The 20547-nt window shown below is 40.5% G+C and overlaps 1 protein-coding gene across 6 annotated transcripts in view; it reads left to right on the forward strand.

Annotated features, from left to right (window-relative positions):
* LOC108704021 (ERC protein 2-like) overlaps positions 1-20547 on the forward strand; it is a 528894-nt gene that overhangs the window by 331009 nt on the left and 177338 nt on the right. For all 6 annotated transcript variants that reach the window (XM_041590955.1, XM_041590958.1, XM_041590956.1 and 3 more), the window contains one exon: positions 9297-9444. In XM_041590955.1, the coding sequence (XP_041446889.1) occupies positions 9297-9444 (148 nt within the window). The remainder of the gene's footprint in view (positions 1-9296; positions 9445-20547) is intronic.

Below are 20547 nucleotides of genomic sequence, written 5' to 3' on the forward strand. Positions count from 1 at the left end.
AGTAGAAAACACCAGATATATAATTACCTTTCTGCTATTCTAGAGCTTCGCAGTGTATAATAGCGAAATTGTTGTGAAACCTCGATGATTATGAACTTCCAAACACTTAGCTTGTCATCGTGTTGATAGGATTACCATTTGTACACTTCAAGGAGCTCTCCAAGCCAAATTAGTTCTGTATCTGGCAAACGCTTCCAGTTTTGAGTCAATTAGGGAATTGGTGGCTTTATATTACCCATCCTCCTTTCACCTCGAGTTCACATTTCGGGAAAAATGAAAAAAAAAAAAAGCTGTTTGGGAACTCAAAGCTGGAGCTCCGAAGTTTTCTTTTAGCGTCAACATTCATTTATTTAGATTGGGGTGGGTTTCAAGAAACTGAAATCGGAAACAAGCAAACGAGGCCTGCGTTTATCTGTACTAGAGAGCTTTAAAAATTGCCGTTTCCTACAAGAGGCAGATATTTTTCACATTGTTCAAACAATTTTTGAGGTCACTAGGTGGTCACATCCCCCTCAGGGAGTTTTTGTTTGGCAGACGGCATTAACAGTTACTAACAAATGCCTCCCGTGATCTGGCTTGCTAAAAGGGACTACTTTGAAAGGAACAAAATTTGAGAAGGGAAATCTAAAACTTGGTGACAAAGTTGGGGGGGGAGATGTTAAGGAATGTTAAACAGTGTTTTAGCAACCAAAATTGACATCTTCTGGGAGTTAGCGATCACTTGTCTCATTTAGACGTTAAGGAAATTTACAGAAGCAGTAACATCTTAACTACCAAGGTTGCCTTTGTTTTTCATTGTTTCCAAGCAATTTCATACTAATTTGCCCCATTTGGAAGTTAGAAACAAAAGAGCGTCCTACGATGGCAGAGAACGGCTTCCAGCAGATTACAAAAACATCATCAATAACGTTGGACCTCGCTTTCCCGACTGTTATTCTCCAAAACACACATTTTTAATGGTTTGGTGAAACCACTTTTGAATTAGAGCAAGTTAATGAAATTCTTCAGAGACCAGATTGACGTTGAGCTGAATATTGGCTCCAACACATGGCGCCTTGTACGTTGTTTAAACATCAAATTGGTCTTAGAAAAACAACAAGGTTTTTAAGTTCTGAAGTAATTATGTGTCTGCATTGTTCAGGACTGGGCAAGAGCTCTGTGCTATTTGTTTTCGATCTATTGGCCTGCCCTCTGGTTGAACGAGAGTTCAACGTTGGCTTGAAAGGACATCTGCCCAGGGTTTTTCAGTGCTGAAGAGGTTTACTTTGTTTCAGGGTTGGTAGGCGTTATTTCTACTCACAGTCTGTATCTCCTCTCCCAAGAAGACAAATCCGTCAAAAGATTTTATTTTTCCTGGCTGTGAGAGTCGGAGAATACACAGTCCTAATGAGATGTTTAAAGCCAAACGAAAGGATGATGGAGCACTTCTTAGAGGGAGAAAAATGTTTGGAAACTGCTTATTTGTTCTCAGTCGAGACATCCTTATGTAGCAAGTTGTGTTTGATAAGGACATTCAGAAGCCAGGCTATTCTCTTCTGGAGGATCTTCTCACTTGGGGGCTGATTTATTTATTAAAAATCAAGGATATTGACTCCATTGGGTCTTTCATCACAATTATAGTTTTTGTAATCATGTGCAAATTTTTCCCCACACTTATTTTTATGGATCAGGTTTCTTTATAAAAATACATACATTTTTATATTTTACAAAATAAAAAAATCTTTGGATTTTTCGAGAGAATTTCAAGTATTCTTTAACTATTCAATCATTCTTTAATACATTTCCGAAACTTTTCCCCCTCACTTTGTATTCTTTGAGCTAGTCACCTAAAACTTTCCAATATTTTTGGTCTTCTAAAAAGCTTAAAAAGCTTAAAAATTTCATTTTTTTAAAAAAAAAAATTCGTTGTGAATATTTCAGTTTCTCTAGACAAGTCCGTTCCACGAGATATTTCTGTGCCCGGGTGGATGGCGATATTTAAGGATGTCAAGGTTCTAGATGACGAAACATTTTTCTAAGTAGAATTTACTATGTCGGGGCAGAAGGAGTCAATAATGATCGCACTGTTTTTCTAGCTAAGGATAGATGTTGGCTTTGGGTCAAACGTTTCCTCACTGTTTGAACATATGTGAGGAATTACTTGAAAGGAATGTTCATGTATGTTTGGGAGGGAGAAGTAATTGAAAATAATGGAAAAATGATTGGGATGGAGATGTCAGGTGATGAGAAAAATACAAGGTTGCAGAGTTATAGGGGGGAATTAGGGAAGAGCTCATTTATGTGTCTTATTCCAGCAGTTCCACCTCTTACATAGAAGATTCTGGCACTTCCCTCCCAAGGGGTCAAATTAGCAGACAGCGTCGGACAGGGATATCAGGGACCTACCAAAAAAAACTTAGACCAGGGGCCCACTTGCTATTAGTGCTATTATTCTGTCTCACCTCACTCAGCCTCTATTCTCCTAGTCTCTTTTCTTTACATACTATAATCTATTATTCCATCTGTTTAGCCTCTTTGTTCTCATAGAATTAGGGAATGGCCATAACATAGGCCAAAAGCTTAGAAGCAGGTGGGCCCACTGACACCTGGGCCCACCGGGAGTTTTCCTGGTATCCCTGTGGGCCAGTTCTACACTGTTAGCAGATGAGAGGAGTCCAGCTTCTAGTTTTTAATTAGGTTTATATCCAGTGACTTAAGGCCAATAAAATACATCTACATTATATATATACTGTATGGTTCTTCTAAGGCGGAGCACTTATTGCTGGATCTTAGACACCTAGGGAATGAGTCTATAGCTCACACAGTAGACTTTTTGCATAACACAGACACATGGTTCCCCTGAGCCTCAAGTCCTTTGAAACACTAAAAGACTGATCTCAGACACTTAGCGAAAGGACTGCCCATATGGGTCCATAACCATACAAACATGGAAGCCAGGAGGGAAGAAAGTCTAGTCTTAAACAGTTGGAGCTCTGGTTTTAGTCACACTTGTCTTATCAGTCTCCACCAAAAACCTCTGTCCCTAAGTTTGAGTCACTGGTGGACTTTGGTGGCAAAGAAAACAATGCAACTGTCTTGGTAATTGATAATTACCTTGATGAATTTTTTTTTCAAGCTCAGCCACTTTAAGGAATATAAGGAATTAGAACAGGTTAACACTTGGTTTTAAGTGACGGGTCTTACAAAACCCTTCAAGACTGTATCTTGAATCTTGAATTCTTAAATCTTGAATTCAGATTTATATATTTATCTTTGCTTCTTTTCACTGTAGGTTAACAGCATTTCCAATATTTTTTAGACAAGATCTGTCATCACATTGAGCGCCGTTGCCTCCTACAGGACCTAAACTTGAATATTCAAGGTCATGAAGATTAAGAAAACAGCAATTAAGAGAAAGGGTTGATGTTGCTGTTCTTCTGGCCGTGGGCTGACTTATTGCAAAATCACAAATACACGAGACCATATTTGGCCAAACCTGGAACATATTTCATTTGATTGTGTTGACCTTGGAAAGAGCTAAACCAGTGTCCGTCCCTAAATATATCTCCAGACTCTCTTTATCTAGTCCTGCACTTAGCAAACGCTACACATTCGGGAAGGATGGAGCATAAAGTAACATTGTTTATAAGGCCACTCTCTTAATGACTGGTTTAAGTGACAGGACAATTATGCATTAGTGCTTTATGGGAGAGGTTAACAGCTTTGCCTCTCAAGAAAAGCATTTATCTAAGATACAATTCTTCATGTCTTTTTGTGTTTTATTCTTTTCAGCTGAAATCAATCTTGTGTTTTATTAGCAAATCTCCCAGCAGTGAATGACAAATAGATTTTCAGCATTTGCCTCTAATTAGTGCATGATAAATAGACCACATGGATACATATGAATGAGCCTGTGTGTTGTGTATATGAAATATGTTTGGGTAAAAGAGGCAGGGTCTAGAGTGACTTAAGGAAACATATCCTTGGAATACATAAGCTCCATGAACTTCCTGTAAAATATATCTTTATAAACAGTGTTTAGTGATGTCATCAGTTATAATCGGAGCTTATGGCTTATGTCATTTGTGTCACATGACTCACTGAAACTTGTACCCCCTTTTAAAGGAGGATGAGTTTAGATGTTAGAAGTCACTTCAGAGTTACTTATAGTCTTGGAAGCCCTCTGTGACTTCTGTTACCCTTTTATTTTACAATAGAGGGTACCCATCGTCTACCCATCCATCTATTGTCTGTCTATCTATCTATCTATCTTTCTATCTATCTATCTATCTATCTATCTATCTATCTATCTATCTATCCATCCATCCATCCATCCATCCATCCATCCATCCATCCATCCATCCATCCATCCATCCATCCATCCATCCATCCATCCATCCATCCATCCATCCATCCATCCATCTATCTATCTATCTCTCTATATATCATCTATCTTTCCATCCATCCATCATCTATTCACCCATCCATTATCTATCTATCTATCTCTCTATGGGGCAAATTCACTAAGATGCGAAGTTGCGCCAGGTGCAACTTCGCCGCACTTCGCCAGGCGTAGTTTCGCCAGGGCTCCGCAAATTCACTAAAATCCGAAGTTGCGCACAGGGGTAGCGTAAGGTTGCGAAGTTGCGCTAGCGTTGATGCGCTATATAAAGCGAAGTTACGCTAGCGAAGGCTAATTTGCATACGGCGCGAAATTCAAATTTCAATGGAGGAATACGTATCAGCACTACAAATGCCTAGAAAACCTTTAAATCAGCAAATAAAAATTTTATTTTGCCCCACACATGTGCCCACTGTCTAGGTAAGTTGCCATGAGTCAGGAAATGTAGGGGGGAGGAAGGGGAGCCCCAAAAAATTTTCGATCTTTTTCAGCCTATCACCCATCATGTAGAAAAAACGCCAGCGTTTTTTGGGACTTAGAAAAAAAATTGACTTTTTTTTAAACAATCCCTATCTACTCTATTGCGCTTCACCAGGTCTGAGGTGGCGAAGGAAGTCTAGCGTAAAAGGTAGCGTTCAGTACACTGCGCGCGTTAGTGAATTTGCGTAGTTTCGTCGCTAGCGAAAATCCACCTGGCGTAAGGTTGCGAAGTAACACTAGCGAAACTACGCCAGCGTTCATAGTGAATTTGCGCAGTAGCGAAAATGCCAAACGCTAGCGAATTAACGCTTCGCGCCTTAGTGAATTTGCCCCTTTATATCATCTATCTGTCCATCCATCCATCATCTATTCACCCATCCATTATCTATCTATCTATCTATCTATCTATTAATTGTGCCTTGACTACTTCTCTAATTTAGTGAATACTACGATTTCTTCTCTGTGATATTATCACAAAGAATTGAAGCGTAAAAAATGAGATTTTTTGACATTACTACAAAGCGCTTCAGTTTTTTGGCAGAAGGCGGTGGAGCAGCCTTGCTTTTGTTTTGTGTTAGCAGAACCCTACTTCTGTTTGTATTTTGGATTAATTGCATCACATCTAGTTTGGCTAATATTACATTTCGTTAGCCCCTTTGGCAGTTGAACTAACGGTGGGATTCATAATTTTTTTTTTTCTCTATTTGATTTAATTCCAAGTGGAAACTTGATGTTAGACACAGCAGATTGGCCCAGTTTAGGGAAAAGTCGTTTGGCTGCCATATAATTAGCAAGACGGACTTTGAAATTGCCTGCAGAATATTTAGCAGAGCCTTTGTTTCAATGGAACATAATGTTGTTATAATTCAGATGCTTTAGTGGTTACATCTGCTATAATATATTCAGTAAAATTGCTGTTTTTAGAAGCAATTTGTAACATATTTAGGTTGGAAGCAGCAGCAGCAATGTGCTGGCAAGGCCGTCCATGTGGTGGGTCTGCTGGATTGGGGCACAGTCAATTACGAATTTACTGTATCTACTGTATAGCACAACATTAGCCAAGAATTCCCATATAGGCAACGCATTTCTTTATCAGATATTCCAATTTCCAGTTGGTCTGCTTTAAAGCTCCTTCTATTTCTCATCTATCAACACCATAGAGTACAATGCCCTTCATATTAATGTACCTACGTCATTACTGATCTACTCCAACCCACTACTTGAGTTACAGACTCCCTGCCCCACTCACTGTAAGCTGCCATCAGAGTATTCTAGTCCCACCCATGTCTTCAGTCACAGACTTCCTGCCCCGCCCCCTGTAAACTGCCATCATAGTGTGCCTGTATGTAGACCCAATATATTACAGGCAGTGGATAGGCAATTGTACATGATATGGTTGATGCCATTTGCACTGATCTTGCTGAAGATTTCTCCATTCCACCCAGTCTGAAACCCAGTCAACCCAAGGATATTAAACATGTGTCTCTCTACAATCTTCCATTGTCCCTTTGGAGGATGCTGGTACTTGTAGTCATTCACTATTGGGAACGCCGGGTTGACCCCCATGATTTAAGCCATAATGAAAGATTCCTGTTTCCTGGAGGCCAATGCGCCCAATACAAATATTTTACTATCTGCCGCTTGACAGAATGTTTACAAATTCAAAATGGAGACTAAACCTGCGAGTTCCTGTATGGTAAATGTTTCCAATTTAGACTTTGTCGTAGGACTTTCCATTAACTCGGTGGGTGCATTAGATTTTTTTTTTTTTTGCAAGGAGCCTGGGAGAAACTCTACCCTGATGTTTATATAACAGATTAGGCAGCCAAAGTGAAAGAAAAGCTTCTAATAGCTGAAAGGATTACTTTTTTCCTCTAAATATTAACACAGAGGTATTCGGAGAAATGGATGGCTGTAATAAATGGCTGATAAATGTATTTTCATTAGGCTCTTTTATTAAACAATAGTAAGAATTTCGTTTCCCAAATCCGCTGCTCGTAGAAAATGAAGATATGAACATGGAGGTCAGGCTGAGGCTCCACAGATGGTCCCAGCGGGCGTTTAAACAAGTTGTATGGGAAATTTTTGCTCTTTCCCATGGAGACATCTACTTTGCCTTTTCAGTTTTGACCACTTGGCTTGCCATACGACTTTTCTTCATGTGTTTCTGTGTCGACTGGTCATCCCACAAGGATTTCTGTAGCTTTGAAACCCCACCCCTGAGGTCCATCAGGCCACACTTCTGGTAAAACCGAGGACAGAAAATATATTTTTCACCTCAAATCACTTTCAAGATGTTATGGAGCCCCCCTTGCTACTACTCTATGCCCTTCCATGGGGCAAACCCCAGAGTTTGTGAACCACTGCTTTAATGGCGCATAAGGAAAACTTTGAGTTGAGATGACCAACCAGTTATCACATGTGCATGGAGAAAAGGTTTATGGTGAGCCAATCTTGGGAAGGCATAAAACACATGTCTACAGTAAAGAACAAAAAGCCAACTTGTCTGTCTGTAATAATTATAGTAACTTTTTTGGTTGACTAACTAAAATAGTCCAGTCAAATTCCCAGAGGCATTTAAATATATCCCCCAGTAGATGCCAGCAAATAGTGTTGTCTTGGACTCTACCCACTACGCCCACCCTGAAAGAAACTGATAAATAAGGCGTTACCCCTTTCTAAGATGACTCCTCCCCCCAGTGGCAGGGTCTGTTGTGCGGTAGTTATGCCACTAATCCGTAGCCGCTTGGATTCACATTAGATTGAATGTAGACAGGCATTATAGGGCCAACGCTGATTCACTGCCCACTAAAATGTCCTTGTTTGGCATGTGTATATGCATGTTCTTTTTATTGTCTTTTATGCCGGTATTGGACTTATTTGGCAAAACACATGATGGGTAAATTGGACTGATCCAAATACTCAGCCCGTAGGTTCTTCAGTTAATCATACTTATAAATGGAAGATAAAACCACTAAGTAATAGGATCTATTTACCCTTTAAGAGGTTAAATGTTTCCTTCTTCGGCTTTGTGCAAATAAAATGTTTTTTTTTTAAAAATTTCCAGAAAGCCCTAGCCGGTGTATTGTGAGGTTACGGCCCATCCATTATATAGATGTATACAGTTACAGATTGGGTCTTTACATTAGAATAACAACCATAATAAATGATGGTGGATGAGAATTCAGAGAGAAATTCTAGTGTTTATTTAAAATGAATCCCCGTCCTTTAATTTTCGAGTAGCTTTCTCTGAGCTCTTTCTCTTGCCCCTTAGAAGTATTACCCTTAAATATTTACATTTCCTTCGATAGAAGCTTTTTATCATTGTCGTGGAGCCTTTTTAGAATGTTTACAATTAAATATGGAAGTGTTTGAACTCAACCAATAAAAGCATTTTACACAAGATATATATTTTTCCATGTCATGGTAGCTTTGAGTGGAAATCCAAACTTTTCTTTAGCGATGTCACTCTCACTTGACAGTCACATGACGTCAGGCGAATATGTTAGTAGGGTGTAGTGCCGTGGCCACACAATGATATGAATGGGGTGCACTAACTCTTAGCGCCAAAGTAGGAATAACATTAAAATAGGTTACTGCAATGTTTCCCTCAGGGAGTAAATGGGCCAAGGAACTGACCTACTGGACAGAAGACCATGGAAGAGATAGGGTATTCCTGTCTTATAGTGTAGAACTTATTACTGGTGTAATACTTCTCATGGAATGGAGTGTACAGTATATGTTTCAAGAGCAGCACTGCCATGAAATTGTCCTTGTAGAACTATGGACAGGTTTGGTCAGGTCTTCCAGTATGCCCTATTTAGTGACTTTTTTCACTAGGACATATCTGCCCAGGTTTCTTAGGTAGTCAGTGGACCAACAACACAGGCCCCCTAAGTGGAGGCCAACAGAGTAACTTGGGAACCCTTGATTTCTAATGGAGGCCCTGTTCCAGAGCATGAGGTCAAATCCAAATCTTAATTGCTTTAAGAGATGTCAATAGTAGGTAGTTAAGAACCTTTGAGCTGTACCCAGTAAGTGCAATTTACTACCTTTTTGGTAGTACCTGTAGACTATTGAGCCCCTTTTAGTAACGCTTAGTGCCACAGTGTTTGTAATCATTATTCTTATAATGGGAATAGGCACAATCTCCAAGGAGGTCTTACAGGGCCCCCGGTTACATTTTGGTCACACATATCACTTGGAAACCATCATTTAAGGGTATCCTGTATCCATTGAGACATGAATGGGCAAGCCTTCAGAATGGAGGACAGTGCATGCTTCACTGTGAAGGCAAAAGTGCCATCGATTTTAAGGACTTGATGTTGAGATGAAAGATTGTATGATGTATGGTATAGGCTTGATGCTCCACCGTGTTAATCTTCACTCTTCTACTTCTAGTCCACTAATGACTTGCTCTTCCCACTCTCTGTAGGCAAGGAGCCCTGCTGGCCACAATCAGTGAGAAAGATGCCAACATAGCCTTGCTCGAACTCTCTGCCTCAAAGAAGAAAAAGACTCAAGATGAAGTTATTGCTCTAAAACGAGAGAAGGACAGACTCGTACAGCAGTTAAAGCAACAGGTACACCTGATAACTTCTCAGTTTACCATTGCCCCACCCCTTAATTTGTGGAGGACAGTCTGAAGGTCAATTAAGGGGAGATTTGGGGTAAGTGCTTATTTGTACCCTGGGTACTCCTGGAACTATAGCAGGGTGACTGTTACCCCAATGTTTCTATATATCTGTAACCTTGTTATGAGCTATGGGGGCGCAGCCTGAAGGCCAGTTAGGGGGAGATTTGGGATGAGTGTTTATTTGTACCCTGGATACCCCTGGAACTATAGCAAGGTGACACCACAATGTTTCTATATATCTGTAACCTTGTTATGAGCTAAGGGGACCCAGCCTGAAGGTCAGTTAGGAGGAGATTTGGGGTGAATGCTTATTTGTACCCTGGGTACCCCTGGAACTATAGCAGGGTGACACCCCAATGTTTCTATATATCTGTAACCTTGTTATGAGCTAAGGGGACCCAGCCTGAAGGTCAGTTAGGGGGAGATTTGGGGTGAGTGTTTATTTGTGCCCTGGGTACCCCTGGAACTATAGCAGGGTGACTGTTACCCCAATGTTTCTATATATCTGTAACCTTGTTATGAGCTAAGGGGGTCCAGTCTGAAGGTCAGTTAGGGGGAGATTTGGGGTGAGTGTTTATTTGTACCCTGGGTACCCCTGGAACTATAGCAGGGTGACACCCCAATGTTTCTATCTATCTGTAACCTTGTTATGAGCTAAGGGGGTCCAGTCTGAAGGTCATTTAGGGGGAGATTTGGGGTGAGTGTTTATTTGTACCCTGGGTACCCCTGGAACTATAGCAGGGTGACACCCCAATGTTTCTATATATCTGTAACCTTGTTATGAGCTAAGGGTGCCCAGTCTGAAGGTCAGTTAGGGGGAGATTTGGGGTGAGTGTTTATTTGTACCCTGGGTACCCTTGGAACTATAGCAGGGTGACTGTTACCCCTATGTTTCTATATATCTGTAACCTTGTTAAAAACTAAGGAAGAGAAGAAAAACATTTCAGTGTTCCGTGCATCTGCTTTCCTTGACTATGATGGATCACACATGAAAATCCACCAACTGGCCAGATATGACTATGATGAATAGACACCATAGACTCAGAAACAAACAAAGAAAAGGGGTCAAGGTCTTCAAAAATGCCTGGGAATTCTTAGCATACTCGGCCTCTAATAAAACCAATGACCAAAGAGGTCTATTGAATCTGTTATTTCTGCATGGAAAAGTTAAAAAATATGTTAGGATCTTGTATAACATTCTCGACTCCCTCCTTCTTTGCAAGGGCAGGACAGAGATGGCATTTGCCCTGGGCCCTCAACCCGTGACGAGTTTTAAAACACCATAAAATTCTGGGAAAATCTAAAACTCTGCAGTGTAAAACAAATGTTCTGAAATGAATACATTAGCCAAATTTTAAAAAGTAACATTGTTTCTTCTTCCTCCTTCCTCACTGGGAGAGTGGAAATAAACTGTGGCTCGTAGTTCGGCCCCTGGAATGACTGTAGGAGAAGTTGGATTTATTATGCCATCGTTAGAGACAACGGCTGAGCGTGCCAACCTCTCATGATGGTGATTTGATCAAAGCCATTGCTTCCAAGTACCTGGTTTCCATACGGGACTTGAACACAATCCAAGTGCCTCAGGTCGGTCAGCAGTAGAATGTAAGAGGCTTTTGGTCCAACCACAATACACTTTGCAGCCCACACTTGTTCTGAAGCTCTAGATCCGTAGCATGTGCTTTTCTTGGCATCGCCGACATTACTTAATGCAAGTTCTCTGCAGCCTCACTCTGAAGGGATTAAAGAGAGCTAAATCCTAAATATATTTTATGGTCTGGGAAGTACTGTGTTCTACTGAGCCTTCAATTGGACAGTTTATTTTTTGCTTTATTAATGAACCTCTGACCAAAATCAGGTGTATATGGCCAAGCCAAATAACTACCGGTGCCTTGGATCTGTTCTGTGGATGCTCCATCCGGCATCTGAATCACCAAATTTAAACAGGGGTGAAACCAAGACCATACAGAGCAGGGGTTACAAGTCAATCAATGGGTGGTACCCAGAGACTCTGAAGGCAGCTTACAGGTGTTGGGGCAGGTTGACTCATGATCTAGATCAGACTAGAACCTCATGTATCCAATCAGAGCATTGCATTGTTCACAGGGTTAGTAGCCGAATGACGTGAGGGTGCACCACCACCCACCGTGTTTTGGGTAGGTTCAGATCACAAAGAGACGCTACTGTTGTGGATTTGGGCAGATGGCAGGCGTGGTACCAGCTGTGGTGATGCTAGACCTGCTACCTTAGACTTTGCATCTTTTTTCCCCAACCCTTTGGTGATATCATTGCTGGAGCCCCTCCAAGATATCACCTGCAGGTCATTCACTATTAAAATGGAGCACTATGAGTTTGCTTGGGTACGGGTACCCTAGGCTCACGTGCCTGTCACAGATTTGTTGACCCGTGCATTACTACTGTAGTCAATCAGAACATTACTGTTTTACCAGGTCAGACCAATCTGTAGCCCATCAGAGCATGACTTTTTTCATAGAACCAGACCATCCAGTAGCCAATGACAGCATCCAAATTCCCAGCTTCTAGCTCTTCTGTATGAAGCCTCTTTTCATAACGAAACTCATAACCTCATATTCATCAAAAAGATTTCCTTTAGTCGCTGACACTTCTCTCTCCAAAGGCGGGATGGGGGGGGGGATAACGTAATTAATGGCTCCTCACTTAACCTCCTTACCTCTCCATCTTACAACATACAGCCAAGTATTTTTGTGCTATGTCACCACCAAGAGACTCCTTCAGCCTCTCAGAATCCAGGGCTGTAATTGCATATCATGTGTTAATAGCATGTAATTGTGTCTCTGAAGCACCTGAGAAAATAAACAGAATAAATGGCTCAATGGCCTATGATTAATGCATTTGCTTTAGAAAATGAAACATTTTCAAAGAATTCCTACTGCGGCGTTCATGTTGAGACATGTAGGAAAAGGGCTTTGCTCGAGAAAATATCTATGCAGATTAATAATTGAGAAATTTGCAGACAGAGAAAACACAGTTTCACGCTCTGTGCCCCTTTTAATTAGAGTCACAAGGATCGGACCACGGGTCAAGGACTCTGCGATTTACATTTGCAACGCTTAGGGCAGAGATCCGGGAGCCTCTCGCAGGGTGATTTTTAGATAATGGATTTTGCACAAATTTTCGTGTTATTGTGGAGTTCAGATCTCACTGTATAAACAATTCTCTGGTGAGCCTTCAGAATGGGATAAAATAATATTTCTGACATTTAGGCCATAGAGGTTTGGAGAATGAGCAAGTGGGAATGGATGAGTTGAAAGGTGGGGGAGATGTCTTTGCTAGGCTTGTCCAACTGGATAAAGGAGAACATTCATTGAAAAGTAGGGCTCAACGGTGACTCCGAATTTGGCACAGGGTGAAGGAGAGGATGTTTATTGGTTGGTGAGCCCCTGTGAGGTCATTGTTGATATCTAGGTAAGACGATGCACAACCTGCTTTTGTGCCTATGTTTATCTCTTCCATTAAAATATTTTCCAAAAAAAGCCTCTCAAGTCAGCAATTGTGCTAAAGATACAGCATTTATTTGCCTGATATCTCAGTGAAGGGTCCAGCACCCCAGCTACAAAATCGCTATGTGTTTGGGCCCTAGGGGGCACAATCTTACTAAAGATAATAGTCCCTGTAGAACACAATCTGTGTGTTGGTTTTGCAACAGCGGAAGTGTCAGCCACTTAAATTCATATTCGCTTCTTTGAATTTGTCGCCTCTACTTGCCACATACTTTGGTAATTATTTGTGCGCTGCTCACCCTGAGATTCATATTCATGAAGTTTAACCTTTGGACCTTAGAGACAAGATAAGAAGCTGTAAAGTCAAAGTTTAGAGATGATTTTCCAAACTGTAACAAAAAACCACCAACCACTACACAAAAGATTTGCAGTTTGGAGTAGAATGTGCCAATTTTGTCCTTTTTTAAAATATAAGCTTTTCTGGGGTCAACTTATTGTTAGCGGCCTTTCTGGCCTTGCAATCGAATTTACATGTTTTGATCACTTTAATCAAAGTCAGAATTCTCTTACTGTACATATTTGTTACTGGAGCACTCGGGAGACATAGGTCTTTCCCAATTATATTTGTTTTTGGAAAAATATATTTCTGAAATACATATTTGTATTTAGAGTCATCAGTCTTGTTCCAGCAACGGAATTATATACAAATTCAGATTTAGAAACATAAGGTGTATTCAAAAAAAGATAACATACAATATAATCAAACAGCACTGACAGGGTTAATATTGTACATTATAGGCCTGTAGTTGTACGTATGGTTGCTTTGCACCTTGCAGGTATTTGTCCACCGCTGTGAAATATGTTGGTGCTTTAATGGATATTTATCTGCTGAGTCTGCCTGAGTCATTCTGGGTCTCTGTTTTATGTGTATTTCAAGGTTACTGTATATTCCTTTTGAGTCATTCAAGGTCGCAGTTTTAGTTGTCTTTCTCTGTGTGTAACTTAATGGCAAAGCCTCTTATTGTTATGTTTTCCCCAAACAGCCATTGTTTCAACTCCCATTCTTTGTATTGTGCCGTAATTTCCCCTGTATGGTAGCACCCTGCTCATATTCCTTGCCTTTGGCTCCATAATTTGTTGCCTTTTCATAGAGGTGGAGTGACTTTCTTCATGTTCTGTTCCTTCCTATCCCCTCTTTCTTGTGTTCTCAGTCTTTCATGTCTTTATAACCCATTTCTATAGTTTAATTCCGTTCTACGTTTTGTCAGAATGGCTCCATTTACCTTCAGGGTGTGAGATGGCTAATGATTCCCAGGTATTATTAATATGACTCCATAAAATTTGATTTAACTAACCACACAAAAATCCTCTTTTTTATTTTTCTGAAAGATGGTTGGACCAGTAGAACCTTTTAATGTTTGGCCTCTTACCTAAATCTGCTGTGTGTGTGGGACCCTTAGCCAACCATTGGATCACAGTTATTTGCCGTGGATTAAATACCATTTTGCTTGGCACCTGTCAACGTTATGTCTAGGAGGTCATAAAGCAACATTAAAGAGAGGTTTCACTACCCCTCACCAGTGATCACATGGGTTGGGCCATCCAGTCATAATCATGATCAGGTTACATACAATTAGTCACTTAACCTCTTTGGTAACCATCAAAAGAATCAACAAGAGTGTGTGGTGGAATTTACCAACTAATAGATGAATATGTGGTTGCTATACTTTTCTATACTGGAGCAAGACAACAAAAAGTGCAGTCGTGGTACAGTGAACATGAGTGTAAGTTTCAATATTTACTCCTAAGTGTAGCTGGCTGGATTATCTCTGCAACACGCTAAATTTTTGTGGTCCTTGCAAGACCAAATGATTAGTTGCGTAGACAGAGGGTGATTTTACATAATTGCGGTGTCAGCTTGTTTTATGATACCCCAGAACACACAGCAGGATAAATACAGGGCCAATTCCATGTATAATACCCCAGAACACACAGCAGATAAATACAGGGCCAATTCCATGTATAATACCCCAGAACACACAGCAGGATAAATACAGGGCCAATTCCATGTATAATACCCCAGAACACACAGCAGATAAATACAGTGCCAATTCCATGTATAATACCCCAGAACACACAGCAGATAAATACAGTGCCAATTCCATGTATAATACCCCAGAACACACAACAGGATAAATACAGGGCCAATTCCATGTATAATACCCCAGAACACACAGCAGATAAATACAGGGCCAATTCCATGTATAATACCCATGAACACACAGCAGATAAATACAGTGCCAATTCCATGTATAATACCGCAGAACACACAGCAGGATAAATACAGTGTCAATTCCATGTATAATACCCCAGAACACACAGAAGGATAAATACAGTGCCAATTCCATGTATAATACCCCAGAACACACAGCAGATAAATACAGTGTCAATTCCATGTATAATACCCCAGAACACACAGCAGGATAAATACAGGGCCAATTCCATGTATAATACCCCAGAACACACAGCAGGATAAATACAGTGCCAATTCCATGTATAATATCCCAGAACACACAGCAGGATAAATACAGTGCCAATTCCATGTATAATATCCCAGAACACACAGCAGGATAAATACAGTGCCAATTCCATTTATAATATCCCAGAACACACAGCAGATAAATACAGAGCCAATTCCATGTATAATACCCCAGAACACACAGCAGGATAAATACAGGGCCAATTCCATGTATAATACCCCAGAACACACAGCAGGATAAATACAGTGCCAATTCCATGTATAATATCCCAGAACACACAGCAGGATAAATACAGTGCCAATTCCATGTATAATATCCCAGAACACACAGCAGGATAAATACAGTGCCAATTCCACTTATAATATCCCAGAACACACAGCAGATAAATACAGAGCCAATTCCATGTATAATACCCCAGAACACACAGCAGGATAAATACAGTGTCAATTCCATGTATAATACCCCAGAACACACAGCAGGATTAATACAGTGCCAATTCCATGTATAATACCCATGAACACACAGCAGATAAATACAGTGCCAATTCCATGTATAATACCCCAGAACACACAGCAGGATAAATACAGTGCTAATTCCATGTATAATACCCCAGAACACACAGCATGATAAATACAGGGCCAATTCCATGTATAATACCCCAGAACACACAGCAGGATAAATATATTGCCAATTCCATGTATAATACCCCAGAACACACAGCAGGATAAATACAGGGCCAATTCCATGTATAATACCCCAGAACACACAGCATGATAAATATATTGCCAATTCCATGTATAATACCCCAGAACACACAGCAGGATAAATACAGGGCCAATTCCATGTATAATACCCCAGAACACACAGCAGGATAAATACAGTGTCAATTCCATGTATAATACCCCAGAACACACAGCATGATAAATATATTGCCAATTCCATGTATAATACCCCAGAACACACAGCAGGATAAATACAGGGCCAATTCCATGTATAATACCCCAGAACACACAGCAGATAAATACAGGGCCAATTCCATGTATAATACCCCAGAACACACAGCAGATAAATACAGGGCCAATTCCATGTATAATACCCCAGAACACACAGCAGGATAAATACAGGGCCAATTCCATGTATAATACCCCAGAACCCACAGCAGATAAATACAGGGCCAATTTCATGTATAATACCCCAGAACACACAGCAGGATAAATACAGTGCCAATTCCATGTATAATACCCCAGAACACACAGCAGATAAATACAGAGCCAATTCCACGTATGGTACCCCAGAACACACAGCAGGATAAATACAGGGCCAATTCCATGTATAATACCCCAGAACACACAGCAGGATAAATACAGGGCCAATTCCATGTATAATACCTCAGAACACACAGCAGGATAAATACAGTGCCAATTCCATATATAATACCCAGAACCCACAGCAGGATAAATACAGGGCCAATTCCATGTATAATACCCCAGAACCCACAGCAGGATAAATACAGGGCCAATTCCATGTATAATACCCCAGAACACACAGCAGATAAATACAGGGCCAATTCCATGTATAATACCCCAGAACACACAGCAGATAAATACAGGGCCAATTCCATGTATAATACCCCAGAACACACAGCAGGATAAATACAATGCCAATTCCATGTATAATACCCCAGAATCCACAACAGGATAAATATAGTGCCAATTCCATGTATAATACCCCAGAACCCACAGCAGATAAATACAGGGCCAATTCCATGTATAATACCCCAGAACACACAGCAGATAAATACAGGGCCAATTCCATGTATAATACCCCAGAACACACAGCAGATAAATACAGGGTCAATTCCATGTATAATACCCAGAACCCACAGCAGGATAAATATAGTGCCAATTCCATGTATAATACCCCAGAACACACAGCAGGATAAATACAGTGCCAATTCCATGTATAATACCCAGAATCCACAACAGGATAAATATAGTGCCAATTCCATGTATAATACCCCAGAACCCACAGCAGATAAATACAGTGCCAATTCCATGTATAATACCCCAGAACACACAGCAGATAAATACAGGGCCAATTCCATGTATAATACCCCAGAACACACAGCAGGTAAATACAGGGCTAATTCCATGTATAATACCCAGAACCCACAGCAGGATAAATATAGTGCCAATTCCATGTATAATACCCCAGAACACACAGCAGGATAAATACAGTGCCAATTCCATGTATAATACCCAGAATCCACAACAGGATAAATATAGTGCCAATTCCATGTATAATACCCCAGAACCCACAGCAGATAAATACAGTGCCAATTCCATGTATAATACCCCAGAACACACAGCAGATAAATACAGGGCCAATTCCATGTATAATACCCCAGAACACACAGCAGATAAATACAGTGTCAATTCCATGTATAATACCCCAGAACACACAGCAGGATAAATACAGGGCCAATTCCATGTATAATACCCCAGAACACACAGCAGGATAAATACAGTGCCAATTCCATGTATAATATCCCAGAACACACAGCAGGATAAATACAGTGCCAATTCCATGTATAATATCCCAGAACACACAGCAGGATAAATACAGTGCCAATTCCATGTATAATACCCCAGAACACACAGCAGGATAAATACAGTGCTAATTCCATGTATAATACCCCAGAACACACAGCATGATAAATACAGGGCCAATTCCATGTATAATACCCCAGAACACACAGCAGGATAAATATATTGCCAATTCCATGTATAATACCCCAGAACACACAGCAGGATAAATACAGGGCCAATTCCATGTATAATACCCCAGAACACACAGCATGATAAATATATTGCCAATTCCATGTATAATACCCCAGAACACACAGCAGGATAAATACAGGGCCAATTCCATGTATAATACCCCAGAACACACAGCAGGATAAATACAGTGTCAATTCCATGTATAATACCCCAGAACACACAGCAGGATAAATACAGGGCCAATTCCATGTATAATACCCCAGAACACACAGCAGATAAATACAGTGCCAATTCCATGTATAATACCCCAGAACACACAGCAGATAAATACAGGGCCAATTCCATGTATAATACCCCAGAACACACAGCAGATAAATACAGGGCCAATTCCATGTATAATACCCCAGAACACACAGCAGATAAATACAGGGCCAATTCCATGTATAATACCCCAGAACACACAGCAGATAAATACAGGGCCAATTCCATTTATAATATCCCAGAACACACAGCAGATAAATACAGAGCCAATTCCATGTATAATACCCCAGAACACACAGCAGGATAAATACAGTGTCAATTCCATGTATAATACCCCAGAACACACAGCAGGATTAATACAGTGCCAATTCCATGTATAATACCCATGAACACACAGCAGATAAATACAGTGCCAATTCCATGTATAATACCCCTGAACACACAGCAGGATAAATACAGTGCTAATTCCATGTATAATACCCCAGAACACACAGCATGATAAATACAGGGCCAATTCCATGTATAATACCCCAGAACACACAGCAGGATAAATATATTGCCAATTCCATGTATAATACCCCAGAACACACAGCAGGATAAATACAGGGCCAATTCCATGTATAATACCCCAGAACACACAGCAGGATAAATATATTGCCAATTCCATGTATAATACCCCAGAACACACAGCAGGATAAATACAGGGCCAATTCCATGTATAATACCCCAGAACACACAGCAGGATAAATACAGTGTCAATTCCATGTATAATACCCCAGAACACACAGCAGGATAAATACAGGGCCAATTCCATGTATAATACCCCAGAACACACAGCAGATAAATACAGTGCCAATTCCATGTATAATACCCCAGAACACACAGCAGATAAATACAGGGCCAATTCCATGTATAATACCCCAGAACACACAGCAGATAAATACAGGGCCAATTCCATGTATAATACCCCAGAACACACAGCAGGATAAATACAGGGCCAATTCCATGTATAATACCCCAGAACCCACAGCAGATAAATACAGGGCCAATTCCATGTATAATACCCCAGAACACACAGCAGGATAAATACAGGGCCAATTCCATGTATAATACCCAGAACACACAGCAGATAAATACAGTGCCAATTCCATGTATAATACCCCAGAACCCACAGCAGATAAATACAGGGCCAATTCCATGTATAATACCCCAGAACACACAGCAGGATAAATACAGGGCCAATTCCATGTATAATACCCCTGAACACACAGCAGGATAAATACAGTGCTAATTCCATGTATAATACCCCAGAACACACAGCATGATAAATACAGGGCCAATTCCATGTATAATACCCCAGAACCCACAGCAGATAAATACAGGGCCAATTCCATGTATAATACCCCAGAACACACAGCAGGATAAATACAGTGCCAATTCCATGTATAATACCCCAGAACACACAGCAGGATAAATACAGGGCCAATTCCATGTATAATACCCCAGAACACACAGCAGGATAAATACAGGGCCAATTCCATGTATAATACCTCAGAACACACAGCAGGATAAATACAGTGCCAATTCCATATATAATACCCAGAACCCACAGCAGGATAAATACAGTGCTAATTCCACGTATAATACCCCAGAACCCACAGCAGGATAAATACAGGGCCAATTCCATGTATAATACCCCAGAACACACAGCAGATAAATACAGGGCCAATTCCATGTATAATACCCCAGAACACACAGCAGATAAATACAGGGCCAATTCCATGTATAATACCCCAGAACACACAGCAGATAAATACAGGGCCAATTCTATGTATAATACCCCAGAACACACAGCAGATAAATACAGTGGCAATTCCATGTATAATACCCCAGAACACACAGCAGATAAATACAGGGCCAATTCCATGTATAATACCCCAGAACACACAGCAGATAAATACAGGGCCAATTCCATGTATAATACCCCAGA

Source organism: Xenopus laevis, chromosome 4L (assembly GCF_017654675.1).
Source record: "Xenopus laevis strain J_2021 chromosome 4L, Xenopus_laevis_v10.1, whole genome shotgun sequence".
NCBI lineage: Eukaryota > Metazoa > Chordata > Amphibia > Anura > Pipidae > Xenopus > Xenopus laevis.